Below are 12,467 nucleotides of genomic sequence, written 5' to 3'. Positions count from 1 at the left end.
GGTCACCAGGTCAAATCAAAGGAAAAGCTTGTTAACACTCTAGAGGTCACAATTTTGGCCCAATCTTAATGAAACTTGGTCAGAATGTTACCCCCAATAAAATCTTGGACAAGTTCGATATTGGATCATCTGGGGTCAAAAACTAGGTCACAAGGTCAAATCAAAGGAAAAGCTTGTTAACACTCTAGAGGTCACATTTTTGGCCCAATCTTAATGAAACTTGGTCAGAATGTTACCCTTAATAAAATCTTGGACGAGTTCGATACTGGGTCACCTGGGGTCAAAAACTAGGTCACAAGGTCAAATCAAAGGAAAAGCTTGTAACACTCTAGAGGTCACAATTTTAGCCATACCTTAATGAAACTTGGTCAGAATGTTATCCTTAATAAAGTCTTGGTCGAGTTTGATATTGGGTCATCTAGGGTCAAAAACTAGGTCACCAGGTCAAATCAAAGGAAAAGCTTGTTAACACTGTAGAGGCCGCATTTATGACTATATCTTCATGATACTTGGTCAGAATGTTAATATTGATGATCTTAAGGTCCAGTTCGAATCTGGGTCATGTAGGATCAAAAACTAGGTCACCCAGTCAAATCAAAGGAAAAGCTAGTTAACACTGTAGAGGCCACATTTATGACCATATCTTAATGAAACTTGGTCAGAATCTTAATCTTGATGATCTTTAGGTCAAGTTTAAATCCGGGTCAGCTGGGGTCAAAAACTAGGTCACCAGGTCAAATCAAAGGAAAAGCATGTTAACACTCTAGAGGTCACAATTTTGGCCCTATCTTAATGAAACTTGGTCAGAATGTTACCTTCAATAAAGTCTTGGTCGAGTTTGGTATTGGGTCATCTGGGGTAAAAAACTAGGTCACCAGGTCAAATCAAAGGAAAAGCTTGTTAACACTGTAGAGGCCGCATTTATGACTATATCTTCATGATACTTGGTCAGAATGTTAATATTGATGATCTTAAGATCCAATTCGAATCTGGGTCATGTAGGATCAAAAACTAGGTCACCCAGTCAAATCAAAGGAAAAGCTAGTTAACACTGTAGAGGCCACATTTATGACCGTATCTTAATGAAACTTGGTCAGAATCTTAATCTTGATGATCTTTAGGCCAAGTTTAAATCTGGGTCAGCTGGGGTCAAAAACTAGGTCACTAGGTCAAATCAAAGGAAAAGCTTGTTAACATTCTAGAGGCCACATTTATGACTGTATCTTCATGAAACTTAGTCAGAATGTTAAACTTTATGATCTTTAGGAAAAGTTCGAATCTGGGTCATGTTTGGTCAAAAACTAGGTCACAGGGTCAAATCAAAGGAAAAGCTAGTTAACACTTTAGAGACCACATTTGTGACCGTATCTTAATGAAACTTGGTCAGAATGTTAATCTTGATGATCTTTAGGTCAGTAGGTCAGGTGAGCGATACAGGGCCTTCATGGCCCTCTTGTTTTATGTAGTCTCTTAAAATATTTCTAATTCATATCAGAATTGTCAGATTTTAGATCATATCAGTTTTACATTGAAATTAGTGCTTTTCATAACTATATCATTCAGTATATTCTTTATTTGGACAGCTGCTTTATATGTTACATCTCAATCGCAAACGTATATTCTCAGATATTCTGCAAATAATTTTCATTATCATTCATATCAGTATCCTCAAATATTCAATAAATAATTACTTTTTGTATCAATATTCACAAATACTCAGTGAATAATTACTCTTCATTATCAGTATCCTCAAATATTCAATAAATAATTTCTATTCATATCATTCACTAAATAATTACTTTTCATATCAGTATCTCGAATATTTAAATAAACAATTACTTTTCATATCAGTATTCTCAAATATTCAAATAAACAATTAGTTTTCATATCAGTATAACTTTAAATATTCAATAAATAATTACTTTTCATGTCAGTATTCTCAAATAAGTAATTACTTTTCATATCAATAGTCTCAAATATCCAATAAACAATTACTTTTCATATCAGTATTCTCAAATACAGTCGAACTTTGATGGCTCGAACTCGAGGGTCCCGTGGAAATTAGTTCGAGTTTTCCGTTGTTCGAGACATCCAAATGGCAGCCATTTTGAATTTGGGAATTCAAGGGCATGATGTGTTACAAACCTTACATCGTAATATATTGTCATATTGTTCCTAAATGTGTGTATGATACGATGATAAATAAAAAAAACGAACGCTGAAATATGCTTTATTATTTATATTCAAACATGACATAGATACGGAAAAAACACAGATAAAACACTAATATAATTATAAGAATTTGGTGAAGACAGCATCAAATAGAAAGACATGAATAGCAAACCTTTATGAATCATAGTCCAGTACAAATATTATCAAATATATTGCTTTCCAGTAGCCGAATTAGCTATCCCCCCGTTTCCGGGTCCTTCACTAAGTTGTTCAGCCATGCTAAAGCAGTATGAAAGTTGACATCGGATCTCCCGTTTTAATGCAGTAAAAATAAAAACAGACATTGCTCAATTATTTTAAGTAATTTTATTCGTATAAATCAAAGCCCATTAAAGCACTGCAATGACGAAAGTCACTTTGTTTAATTTGTTTGTCGTATACCGACGTTAATTACATAAGCGTGTGAAAATTACGCACGCGCCGGTTAAAGGGGAAGCTTGGCAAATGTCAGGCAGAGGTGTGAAAAACTTTGTAAACACAAGCCATTCCGGCGGCAAATTGTCTGTTCGACTGAATAGGTGTAATTATCACTGTAATTAAGCCGAGGGGACCACCAAATGAGTTCGAGAGTTCGAATTTTCGAAGTTCGAGCGATCCGAGGTAGAACTATACAGAATAAAGAAGGAATAAATTTGGGACCGGGCGAAGAGTTCAAGCGATCCCGGATGTTCGAAAGATCCGAGTTCGAGCCATTGAAGTTCAACTGTAATCAAATAAACAATTAATTTTCATATCAGTATTCTCAAATATTCAATAAATAATTACTTTTTATGCCCCCGCCATAAAATGGGGGGAGGCATTTAGTGTTACCCTGTCCGTGTGTGTGTTCGTTTGTCCGTGTGTTCGGGAAAGGGTGATTTTCATGTCTGGTCCATAACTTCGACATGCATGGTCCGATTTCAAAATGATTTGACACATATAATAAGCATGGATAGATGATGTGTCTTGCGCAAAAACCAAGTCCATAGCTCAAAGGTCAAGGTCACAGTCCTTGGTTGAACTTAGCCAATTTTCACTACATATATACTGATAATGTGATCTTTGTGTCCGGTCTATAACTTTGACATGCATGGTCCAATTTCAAAATAATTCGACACAAAGAATAAGCATGGATAGACGATGTGTCATGCACAAAAACCAGGTCCCTAGGTCTAAAGTAAAGGTCACACTTAGAGGCCAAAGGTCACATACATTAGAATGACTTTGTCTTGAGCATTTCTTCTTCATGCATGGAGGGATTTATTGTAAGTTGCCTCAGTTATATACCCTCATGAGACAGAATGTCATGCACAAGAACCAGGTCCCTAGTTTAGAATTATTTCCCTTTGTTATTACTATTAATAGCTTATATTGTAACTTTCTTATTACTGGTCATAGGGAAAAAACAAGACCATTTTTCTGTAGTACATCATGCATGTAACATCCAATTTTGAGAGTATTTTAACCTATCTCTACCTGGTAAGGATTTTTGTGTGGACTTAGGATTTTTTTTTTTTTTTTTTTTTTTTTTTTAAGATTAACTTCCCTTAGTTGTTACTATAAATAACTTATGCCTGCGACCTTTCTCATGTTGCGGGGGCATCCGTGTCTGTGACACATTTCTAGTCATATCAGTATTCTCAAATAATTACTTTTTATATCAATATTCTCATTTATTCAATGAATAATTACTTTACATATCAGCATTCTCAAATATTCAATAAATAATTACTATTCATTATCAGTATTCTCAAATATTGAATAAATTAAATTACTTTTCATATCAGTATTCTAAAATATTCTGTAAATAATTTTCATTCATATCATTATTCTCAAATATTCAATAAATTATTCTATTTAAACCAGTATTCTCAAATATTCTATAACAGATTTGCATTTGTATCAGTATTCTTAAATCATGGTAATATTCTTTAAAATGTTTCTCTGTCAGATCACTGTATTCTTAAATATATTCCAAATATTCCGAGATATCTTATAGATTTGCTGAATATTTAAATTATTTCATACTTCACTAGACTATGTTCAGTGGAATTACTCTTAGAAAAGTTTTCTTTTTTTTAACAGGGGAAGTAACTCCAACAGTTTGTTTCTATAATGACAATTTTAATTGTTCCAAACATAGGGACATCATCAGTCAGTTCTTGAATTGTTGTTCCTCTATTGGTGTTCTGGAAGACCCAGCTGGTTTTTTCCTACCTCAGTTTTCTTTCATTTTACTGTAGCTTAATTAATTTCATGAAAAAGTTGATTAACTTTTAGCTGAATTAAAATTTAGAGGACTGGCACCCAGGTTGCCATGTTTGATGTATTCATTTGAAATTGATCACAACTGAAATTAAATAAAAGTAGAAAAAAAATGAGCTGTGCCATGAGAAAACCAACATAGTGGCTTTGCGACCAGCATGGATCCAGACCAGCCTGCGCATGCGCACAGTCTGGTCAGGATCCATGCTGTTCGCTAACAGTTTCTCTAATTACTATAGGCTTTGAAAGCGAACAGCATGGATCCTGACCAGACTGCGCGGATGCGCAGGCTGGTCTGGATCAATGCTGGTCGCAAAGCCACTATGTTGGTTTTCTCATGGCATGGCTCAAATGGTCATTACTGTGGTTGAGATTTAATAAAATTAAACACTAACACATTGAAAAATGGAAAAATAGGTGAAATTTATGGCTATCCAGAATGCATTTCATGGCAACCTTGTTGCTTATATTAGCAACAGTTCTGTTGCTAATTTTTTCTTTTCTGTAAAGGCATCAACATACCATTGAACTATAAAATGAAATTTCAAACATGTTTTATAAAAATTAAACACTTAAATAGTGAATTTGATGTACACAGAAATTTTTTTTATAAGAAATGTTAAATCACTGCTACCAGGTGTGCGCTGTACAGAAAAGGCCAAATTGTCGTATTTTTTATTTTACATATATTTTTGATGCAGAGTATCTCCATTGGCATGAAGTTGAAACTGCAGAATAAACATTTGCATCAAGATCTTCGAAATTTTTTAACATCAGGACTTTTTTCCATGTCAAAATCTGCGTTTTAAAACTGAAAGATGTTTGCGATCTTTTACGTTTAAAATAGCTGACTTGGGAGTCATCTGGCTTACAGAAATTTGCAACAAACCCCGATAAAAAAAATAGTACTGTAACAAAAACAGAAGTATCAGTGACACTCGGCCACATGAGAGCTCTGAATAAAAAACTGCTGATAGTTGAAAATGGCATTTTGATGCGTGGATCTAGAAAGCATATCAACTTAATTACTTACTTAGAGAGACCACTTCATCATTCTAACCCGTCATTTTTTTGTCACAGGAGCAAACTTTACTGCTGAATCTTCCGATACTACTTTTGAATTTTTCGACTACTTCGATCAGTTAACGCGTAAGTAACCGGACTCACACAGAAATTATTCAGAACTTTTATATGAATCCTTATGCATGTACTTAACTTGTATATTCTAGTAGATTATACATAACTGAATATACTTGACATATACCAGGTATTTGGGACAGCTCATTTCTTATTTAGCAAATGCATTAACATTGAAATTATAGCCACATTTGCACTTTGACAGTCAAACGGAAATAGAAAATCTATAATTTTTTAGGCTTTCAAAAAAAAACAAAAAAACACAGAAGAATCATATGTAAACTGTTTTTTAAGGTATTATGTCCTGGGTTCTCAAAGGTTGCATGAATAAGTGAAAAAAAAATCTATCGGTTGTTACACAATGTATTTTTGTAACCATGGTAACAAATTAACATTTTGAATTCCAGGAAATCATACAATGTCTGCTGATTCTGAATTTGAATTTTTCGAGTACCACGATTCCCAATCCCGTAAGTAATTGCGATAGGAAAGTCATGAATATCCAAGTAATCGTTTCTGTGTCAGGTTAAATATTGAGTTCCCTAGGTTAATCAGCCAATTTTAGGTTTATTTTGTTGTCAGGGCTTTGTTACACCCTTTTGTTTTTATCGTAAAAAGTGATGGTGAAGACAAGAAAAATTTCGACAATAGTTAAATGAAAAGGAATAATATATAAACGAGTGGGTTTTGCACATTTGTATTTTATGTTCTGAATTTTACAATTATGTAAATTTATTTCAAGTTCAAATGAGGCTCGTAAGCTGAATGTCGTTTTCTGTCACTCGTAACTGAAGTTCAGAAAAATTGATGAAATAACGTGTTATTCAGGCACAAATATTTTACATGTTCTTTTCATTCGATTCCAGTGGCATTAATAATAACTACTGTTAATTCAAATTTTCATGCCTTTACCGAGAGCTGAGCAGGAAATTATTGTAATTGTACATCAATAATTAACAAGATACCCTAGTTTTGTGCTCAGCCCTCGGTATGTTTCAGAAGATCGGGCCTCATTTGAGGTCTTTTTTGTTGTTTTGTTTAATCTACAATTTTACTAGACAAAGACCTAAACCAGTTAGACTAGTTTAAAGATTTTCTGTTTATTATTTTCGATCAATACAAAGCAGAAACTCGATATATTAACTGACTCAGTGTTGTAGCTTTAAATTTGTTGTTGCTTGCGCTCAGAGCAAAAACGGGGAAAAAACAGCTTTAGTAGAAATTGAAAATCATTGTCAAGGGACTGAATACGGAATGGTTTACTTGATGAATTTCATTAATTACCAGAATGATAGAATTCTTATGGTGTCATCAGACGCTTGTAAAAATCTAACCTGAACTACAATACATGTATTAAACTTTAAATTTAACTTTTGGAGAGATAATAAAGATATAATATATCCAATTAAACAGTGGTTTTGTTGTTGAATAAACTCGTTATTTGGAGTTGAGATATTGCAAAGTCTGAGTTATATAGTAATATACATATGAATATGCATCTGAACAACAAACGGTGCTTTTATCAAAGAGAAAAATACTGCTTGAGATGTTTCATTTTTCGATTCCAACTTCTATCGACATCCTTGATGACCTCCACCGAATGTTCGCCAGTTTTTTTTTGGTGTCATATTCCTTTTCAGTGTGACACTGATATTCCTTTAAAATAGAAAAAAAAATCTTGAAATGTTACCAGGATCTTCTAAACTGAGTAAGTTTAAGATTCAGAAATGTCCCAGTTGGTTAACCCCGAACTGGAATTTTTAAAGCCATCAGCTTATCATAGCTGCCTGGGATGGGTCTAGTTTTCTCTATATGGCTTTATGGAAAACTGAAAATCTTTCCATCTGAAGTTGCAGAACAGTTTTCAAATTGATGTAGCAGAAATGCTTCTTGTTATAACTGGTGCATCTATGATGATTGATATAGGGCCATCCTTGTGTCTGCCCTGTGTTGTCCTGTTTTGAACATATGACTTTTTCTGATTAATAGTCCCTTGGCAATTCTATGTGTCAGAATTATGAAATTTTGTATTTAGGCTAATTCAGTCATTGTATCCAGTAAACATATTATTTACCCTAAATGCTTAATTAAGTTAGCCACTTAGCCTCAATTACACAAATTATAGCTATATTAATATTCCAAAATTGAAAATGTCAGAGTTGTAAGGCATAATTTTGTTAATCGGATCAACTGAAAAAAGTTATTCATTCTCCGTGAATATAGCATTTTTTTTACATTTTTGGCAATTCTGTGATAAAATTTACTCACACTGAATGGTTTGTCAGTCAGTTAGTCAAAACTATGTGCACCATTTTGGTTAATAGTTTTGACAATTGACCTAAACCATTCAGTAAGTCATTTTATTACATGATCTCAAAAATAAATTTCAACGTTTTTTTTTTTAACATGCCGATTTTAGCCCAGAAAATCATTGTAGAACTATAAATAATATTTTTAAAAAAATTGAGCATTAATATGACTTTAAAAAAAAGAAGTTAAGGAGAGGACAACGCTTTATGTCCAACTGCTTTGTTATTATCTTGTAACCCTAATAAAATATGTTTGCAAACTAAAATTTAAGTTTTAAGCAGCCCTCTTGGCAAAAATGTTAGCATCTATGAATAAAATTGTTAGTTATATGCTGCTTTTCTGCTTTAGTATTGCAAATAGCTGTTTTAGAGGTATTTCATATATTTGTCTGGAGGTATTGAAATGTCTGCTTCACCTGGTCAGTTGATGCTGGACACCATTTGACAAACACTAATCACATTGCAGGGATCAGCCTAGGTCAAAATTTTAGGGAGAAGTGACTTCTCCCTCCACAGAATTTAGGGAGAAGTTGAGAAATTTAAGGAGAAGAATCGGCATAGCATTCAGTTTCTTGCCTATATATATCCACTTTCTGTGGGTCTAGCTGTAACTTATAAACAGTAATTATTTAAGGAAATTGATTCTTGCATTATCATTTTCATGAATTTCTAAATAAAGTATAAACTTAGCTATAAAAAAGTCGCCTTTAAATTTTTATCCGAAATTTACATGTCCGAAATTCGTAAATTTAACAGGTGCACGATCAAAACGGCGTGAAAATTTTCATTAATGTTTCGATTCTCGTACTTTTATAATGCCCGATTTTTGCACCAATTTGTTCAGATTTATACATTTAATTTATTCATTTATTATTTTTTTCGAAAATAATACCAAACTCGTAGTTAATGGCGATCTTTTTACAATATTTTGTACGGCAGTTCTGACGTCCGCGAAATCATTTTTTATCCACAGTACCCGAGCGTTCATTTACAGAAATTGACCGTAATGATGGTAATTGAAATAATTTTTGAAGTAATCTTTAATAAAATGAAAGAATAATATACAATTGTTGCATAAAATCATGCTCTCGTTAAGTTTATCGGCTTTTTACACGCCGATTGAAAATTTTCAAAATGGCGGCGGCTTACAATATTATTGATTGACACTGTTACATATTAACGCTACGATTGGCTGAAGTTTGACAGGCGAGTAGGCGGGGTTGACTATGGATTTATCGATAATTTAATCTAGAATATGCATCAAGTTTTGCAACTTTAAGTAAACAAATAATAACTCGCTGAAAAACTCGGCGATTTGGATTTCGCCCGGAGGCGATAATTAGGCGAAGTGGCCGACTTTAAAGCGACGATATCGCTCAAATCGCCTTGTAGGCTGATCCCTGACATTGGTTACCATTCTATGGTGGATTGAAATATTGGATTAAAAGTTCTGTTTACAAAGATGTTAACAAGCGTTTTTTTGTATTTTTCAGCTGCCCCCAGAATCACCTATGCTCCAAAAAATATGAAAGTGGCTGAGGACCTGATAGTCAGCTTCTTCTGTAAAGCTTCGGGATATCCACCGCCAGACTTCTATTGGGAAAAAGAGGGTAAATCTTTAAACCACCTGAACAAGAAACGTTACGATATATTTATGATGTCACATGGGACAGTACTTCGAATACAACCTGCAAAAGCGAAGAAGGACAACACGTATTTTACATGCGTTGCCAAAAATGAGCATGGAGAAGCTAGGGCAAATGCGACTCTGAAAATATATGAAGTTGAAGGTATTCTATTGCACTTTATTTCTGTTACGTATGTAATTTATATGTGAAGCAAGTGTAATTTACGTTACCATGCACTGATCCTGGAGTGATTTTGAAGAGAGTAGACTAGAAATACTTTCACGTGTGCATTTTGATTAAATTATACAATTTTGACATTTTGAAATGCATAATTGATGTTACTATTTTTGTTTTGTTTTATCTGTTGGTCAATTTTTCAGCTATCACAGCACAGAAAGTCCCAATAAAGTTGTTTGAGGAAAGCCAAAACTAACCTTATTGTGAAAATGACACTCTTAGAAAAAATTGAATGATCATATTTAACCATTAGCCTGCTGGCGGAAAGTGATTCTGCCTTTGCGACCAGTGCAGACCAAGATCAGCCTGCACATCCGTGTAGTCTGATCTTGGTCTGCACTGTTCGCCATTCAGTCAGTATCTTTTTGGTAAGCACCCCTTTTAACAGTTAATAGTACTGTCCAAATGAAAGATGGACAAGTTCATTATAGAAATTTAGCAGGGTAAGGGTTAATAGTATTGATAACCTTAACCAGTACATAAACTCAGAGACCTCATCCAGGAAAACTGTGTTTGTTCTTAAATATTCACAGTCAAACCTGTATGAAGCGGCCAGCCAAGGGAGAGAAATGGTCTGGTTGCTTAAGGCAGATGGCTGTTTAAAAACATGTTGAAACCAGAAGATAAAGTCAATTTGCAAAGCTAGCTGACAGGTTGCTTAAGGCATAGGTCACTTAATAACTTTAAACTGTATCATATGTTTTTAGCTCATCTGATTTTTTGAAAAAAAATGAGTTATTGTCATCACTTGATCGGCGTCGGCGTTGCCACATGAAGTTTTATGTTTAGGTCAGCTTTTTTCCTAAACTATCAAAGCTATTGATTTGAAACTTGCAACACTTGTTCACCATCATAAGCTGACTCTGTACAGCAAGAAACATAACTCCATCCTGCTTTTTGCAAGAATTATGGCCCTTTTTGGACTTGGAAAATATCAGATTTCTTGGTTAAGTTTTGCGTTTAGGTCAGCTTTTCTCCTAAACTGTCAAAGCAATTGCTTTGAAACTTGCAACACTTGTTCACCATCATAAACTGACTCTGAACAGCAAGAAACATAACTCTATCCTGCTTTTTGCAAGAATTATGGCCCTTTTTGGACTTAGAAAATATCAGATTTCTTGGTTAAGTTTTATGTTTAGGTCAACTTTTCTCCTAAAGTATCAAAGCTATTGCTTTAAAACTTGCAACACTTGTTCACCATCAAAAGCTGACTTTGTACAGCAAGAAACATAACTCCATCCTGCTTTTTGCAAGTATTATGGCCCGTTTTAGACTTGGAAAATATCAGATTTTTTGGTTTAAGTTTTGCGTTTAGGTCACCTTTTCTTCTTAATGGTCAAAGCTATTGCTTTAAAGCTTGGAGCAGTTATTTGCCATTCAAAGCTGACTCTGCACAGCAAGTACCATAACTCTACATTGCTTTTTGCAAGAATTATGGCCCCTTTTGGACTTAGAAGATCATGGGTAGGACAATATTTCTATTATACAGAGACAAAAAATCAGATGAGTGTCTGCCCCCGCATGGCGGTGCTCTTGTTCATATGCTCGTATCTTAGACAGTATTGTCGCTGGAGTTATGGCCCTTATTTTGTGGTATTTTGCAATTTCTGCATGGTAAGTTGTGGGAGACATACATTTTTCGTGGTTTTTTCGTGAAAAACAGTCTCTAGTTTTACTGTGCATATTTGACAATGAGGCTTTGTCACATTTAACTATAACATTTTGTCATAGGTTATTCTGTTTGAGGTGGGACAGTTGTCAATTACTTGTTGAGATGTACCCCTCACCAGAGAAAGTGTCATTTTGGTTTGCTGTATCTGTAACCCATTTGTTTTTGTTAAAAAAAAGGGTTACATTTTCATAGTTTAAGGTGGGTCTGCATGTTTGAACAACTCAAAGTGGTGATGTAATGTTATTTATTTTCGTAAAAAATAGAAAAAGGCTTGGATCTGTCATATGGAAATATAAATCAAACCATTATTAAATGGCAGGATTTTGTGCCTGCAATGTTTCTATCTTTCAGAAGATTAACTCTTAGCCTGCTGGCGGCAAGTGACTTTGCCTTTGCGACCAGTGCAGACCAAGATCAGCCTGCACATCCGTGCAGTCTGATCATGGTCTGCACTGTTCGCTATTCAGTCAGTAAATTTTCAGCGAACACCCCTTTTAACAGTTAATGGTTCTGTCTAGATTGAAACATGGACAAGTTCATTATAGAAATTTAGCAGGGTAAGGGTTAAATATTTGACCAAAACTTCTGATAAGTGAATTTAGAGAAATCCAAATTAGGTTATAAAATCAGCTTGAAATTAGCTGATCTCGTCAATCATGGGCAAATGTATCAAAAATAAGCACATGGACCTATACTTTTTATTTGACCAAAAGAAAGATTCTGTGATTCTGTTAGTTTACAACTGTGAGAATTTTTGTTAAAATCTACATTTTAGATTTGAATGAGATCAGTCTTGAAAAAAAAACAAAAAAACAAGTACATGACCCAATCTTTTTCATTGGCTGAATGATCTAAGTATATCTTTATGTTCTGGAAAATACCCACATTGTAGACAATGATTTGTTCTGAACATGCAGAACTACCTTAAGCCGGACATTTTTCTCGAGTCCTGGCCTGTGTTTTTCCTCGATACTGATACACCCCATTAAGTTAAGCTAATTTTATATA

General features: G+C 34.2%; 1 protein-coding gene across 17 annotated transcripts in view; it reads left to right on the top strand.

Moving 5' to 3' along the window:
• Positions 1-12,467, top strand: part of LOC128555690 (receptor-type tyrosine-protein phosphatase delta-like) — a 292,697-nt gene that overhangs the window by 165,181 nt on the left and 115,049 nt on the right. For 13 of the 17 annotated variants that reach the window (XM_053538794.1, XM_053538798.1, XM_053538807.1 and 10 more), the window contains 3 exons: positions 5,557-5,625; positions 6,021-6,083; positions 9,416-9,712. In XM_053538794.1, coding sequence (XP_053394769.1) covers positions 5,557-5,625; positions 6,021-6,083; positions 9,416-9,712 — 429 coding nt within the window. The remainder of the gene's footprint in view (positions 1-5,556; positions 5,626-6,020; positions 6,084-9,415; positions 9,713-12,467) is intronic. The other 4 variants (XM_053538801.1, XM_053538802.1, XM_053538803.1 and 1 more) reach the window with 2 other exon arrangements.

This window comes from Mercenaria mercenaria, chromosome 3 (assembly GCF_021730395.1).
Source record: "Mercenaria mercenaria strain notata chromosome 3, MADL_Memer_1, whole genome shotgun sequence".
Lineage (NCBI taxonomy): Eukaryota > Metazoa > Mollusca > Bivalvia > Venerida > Veneridae > Mercenaria > Mercenaria mercenaria.
This window is presented reverse-complemented; position numbering and strand designations above follow the sequence as displayed.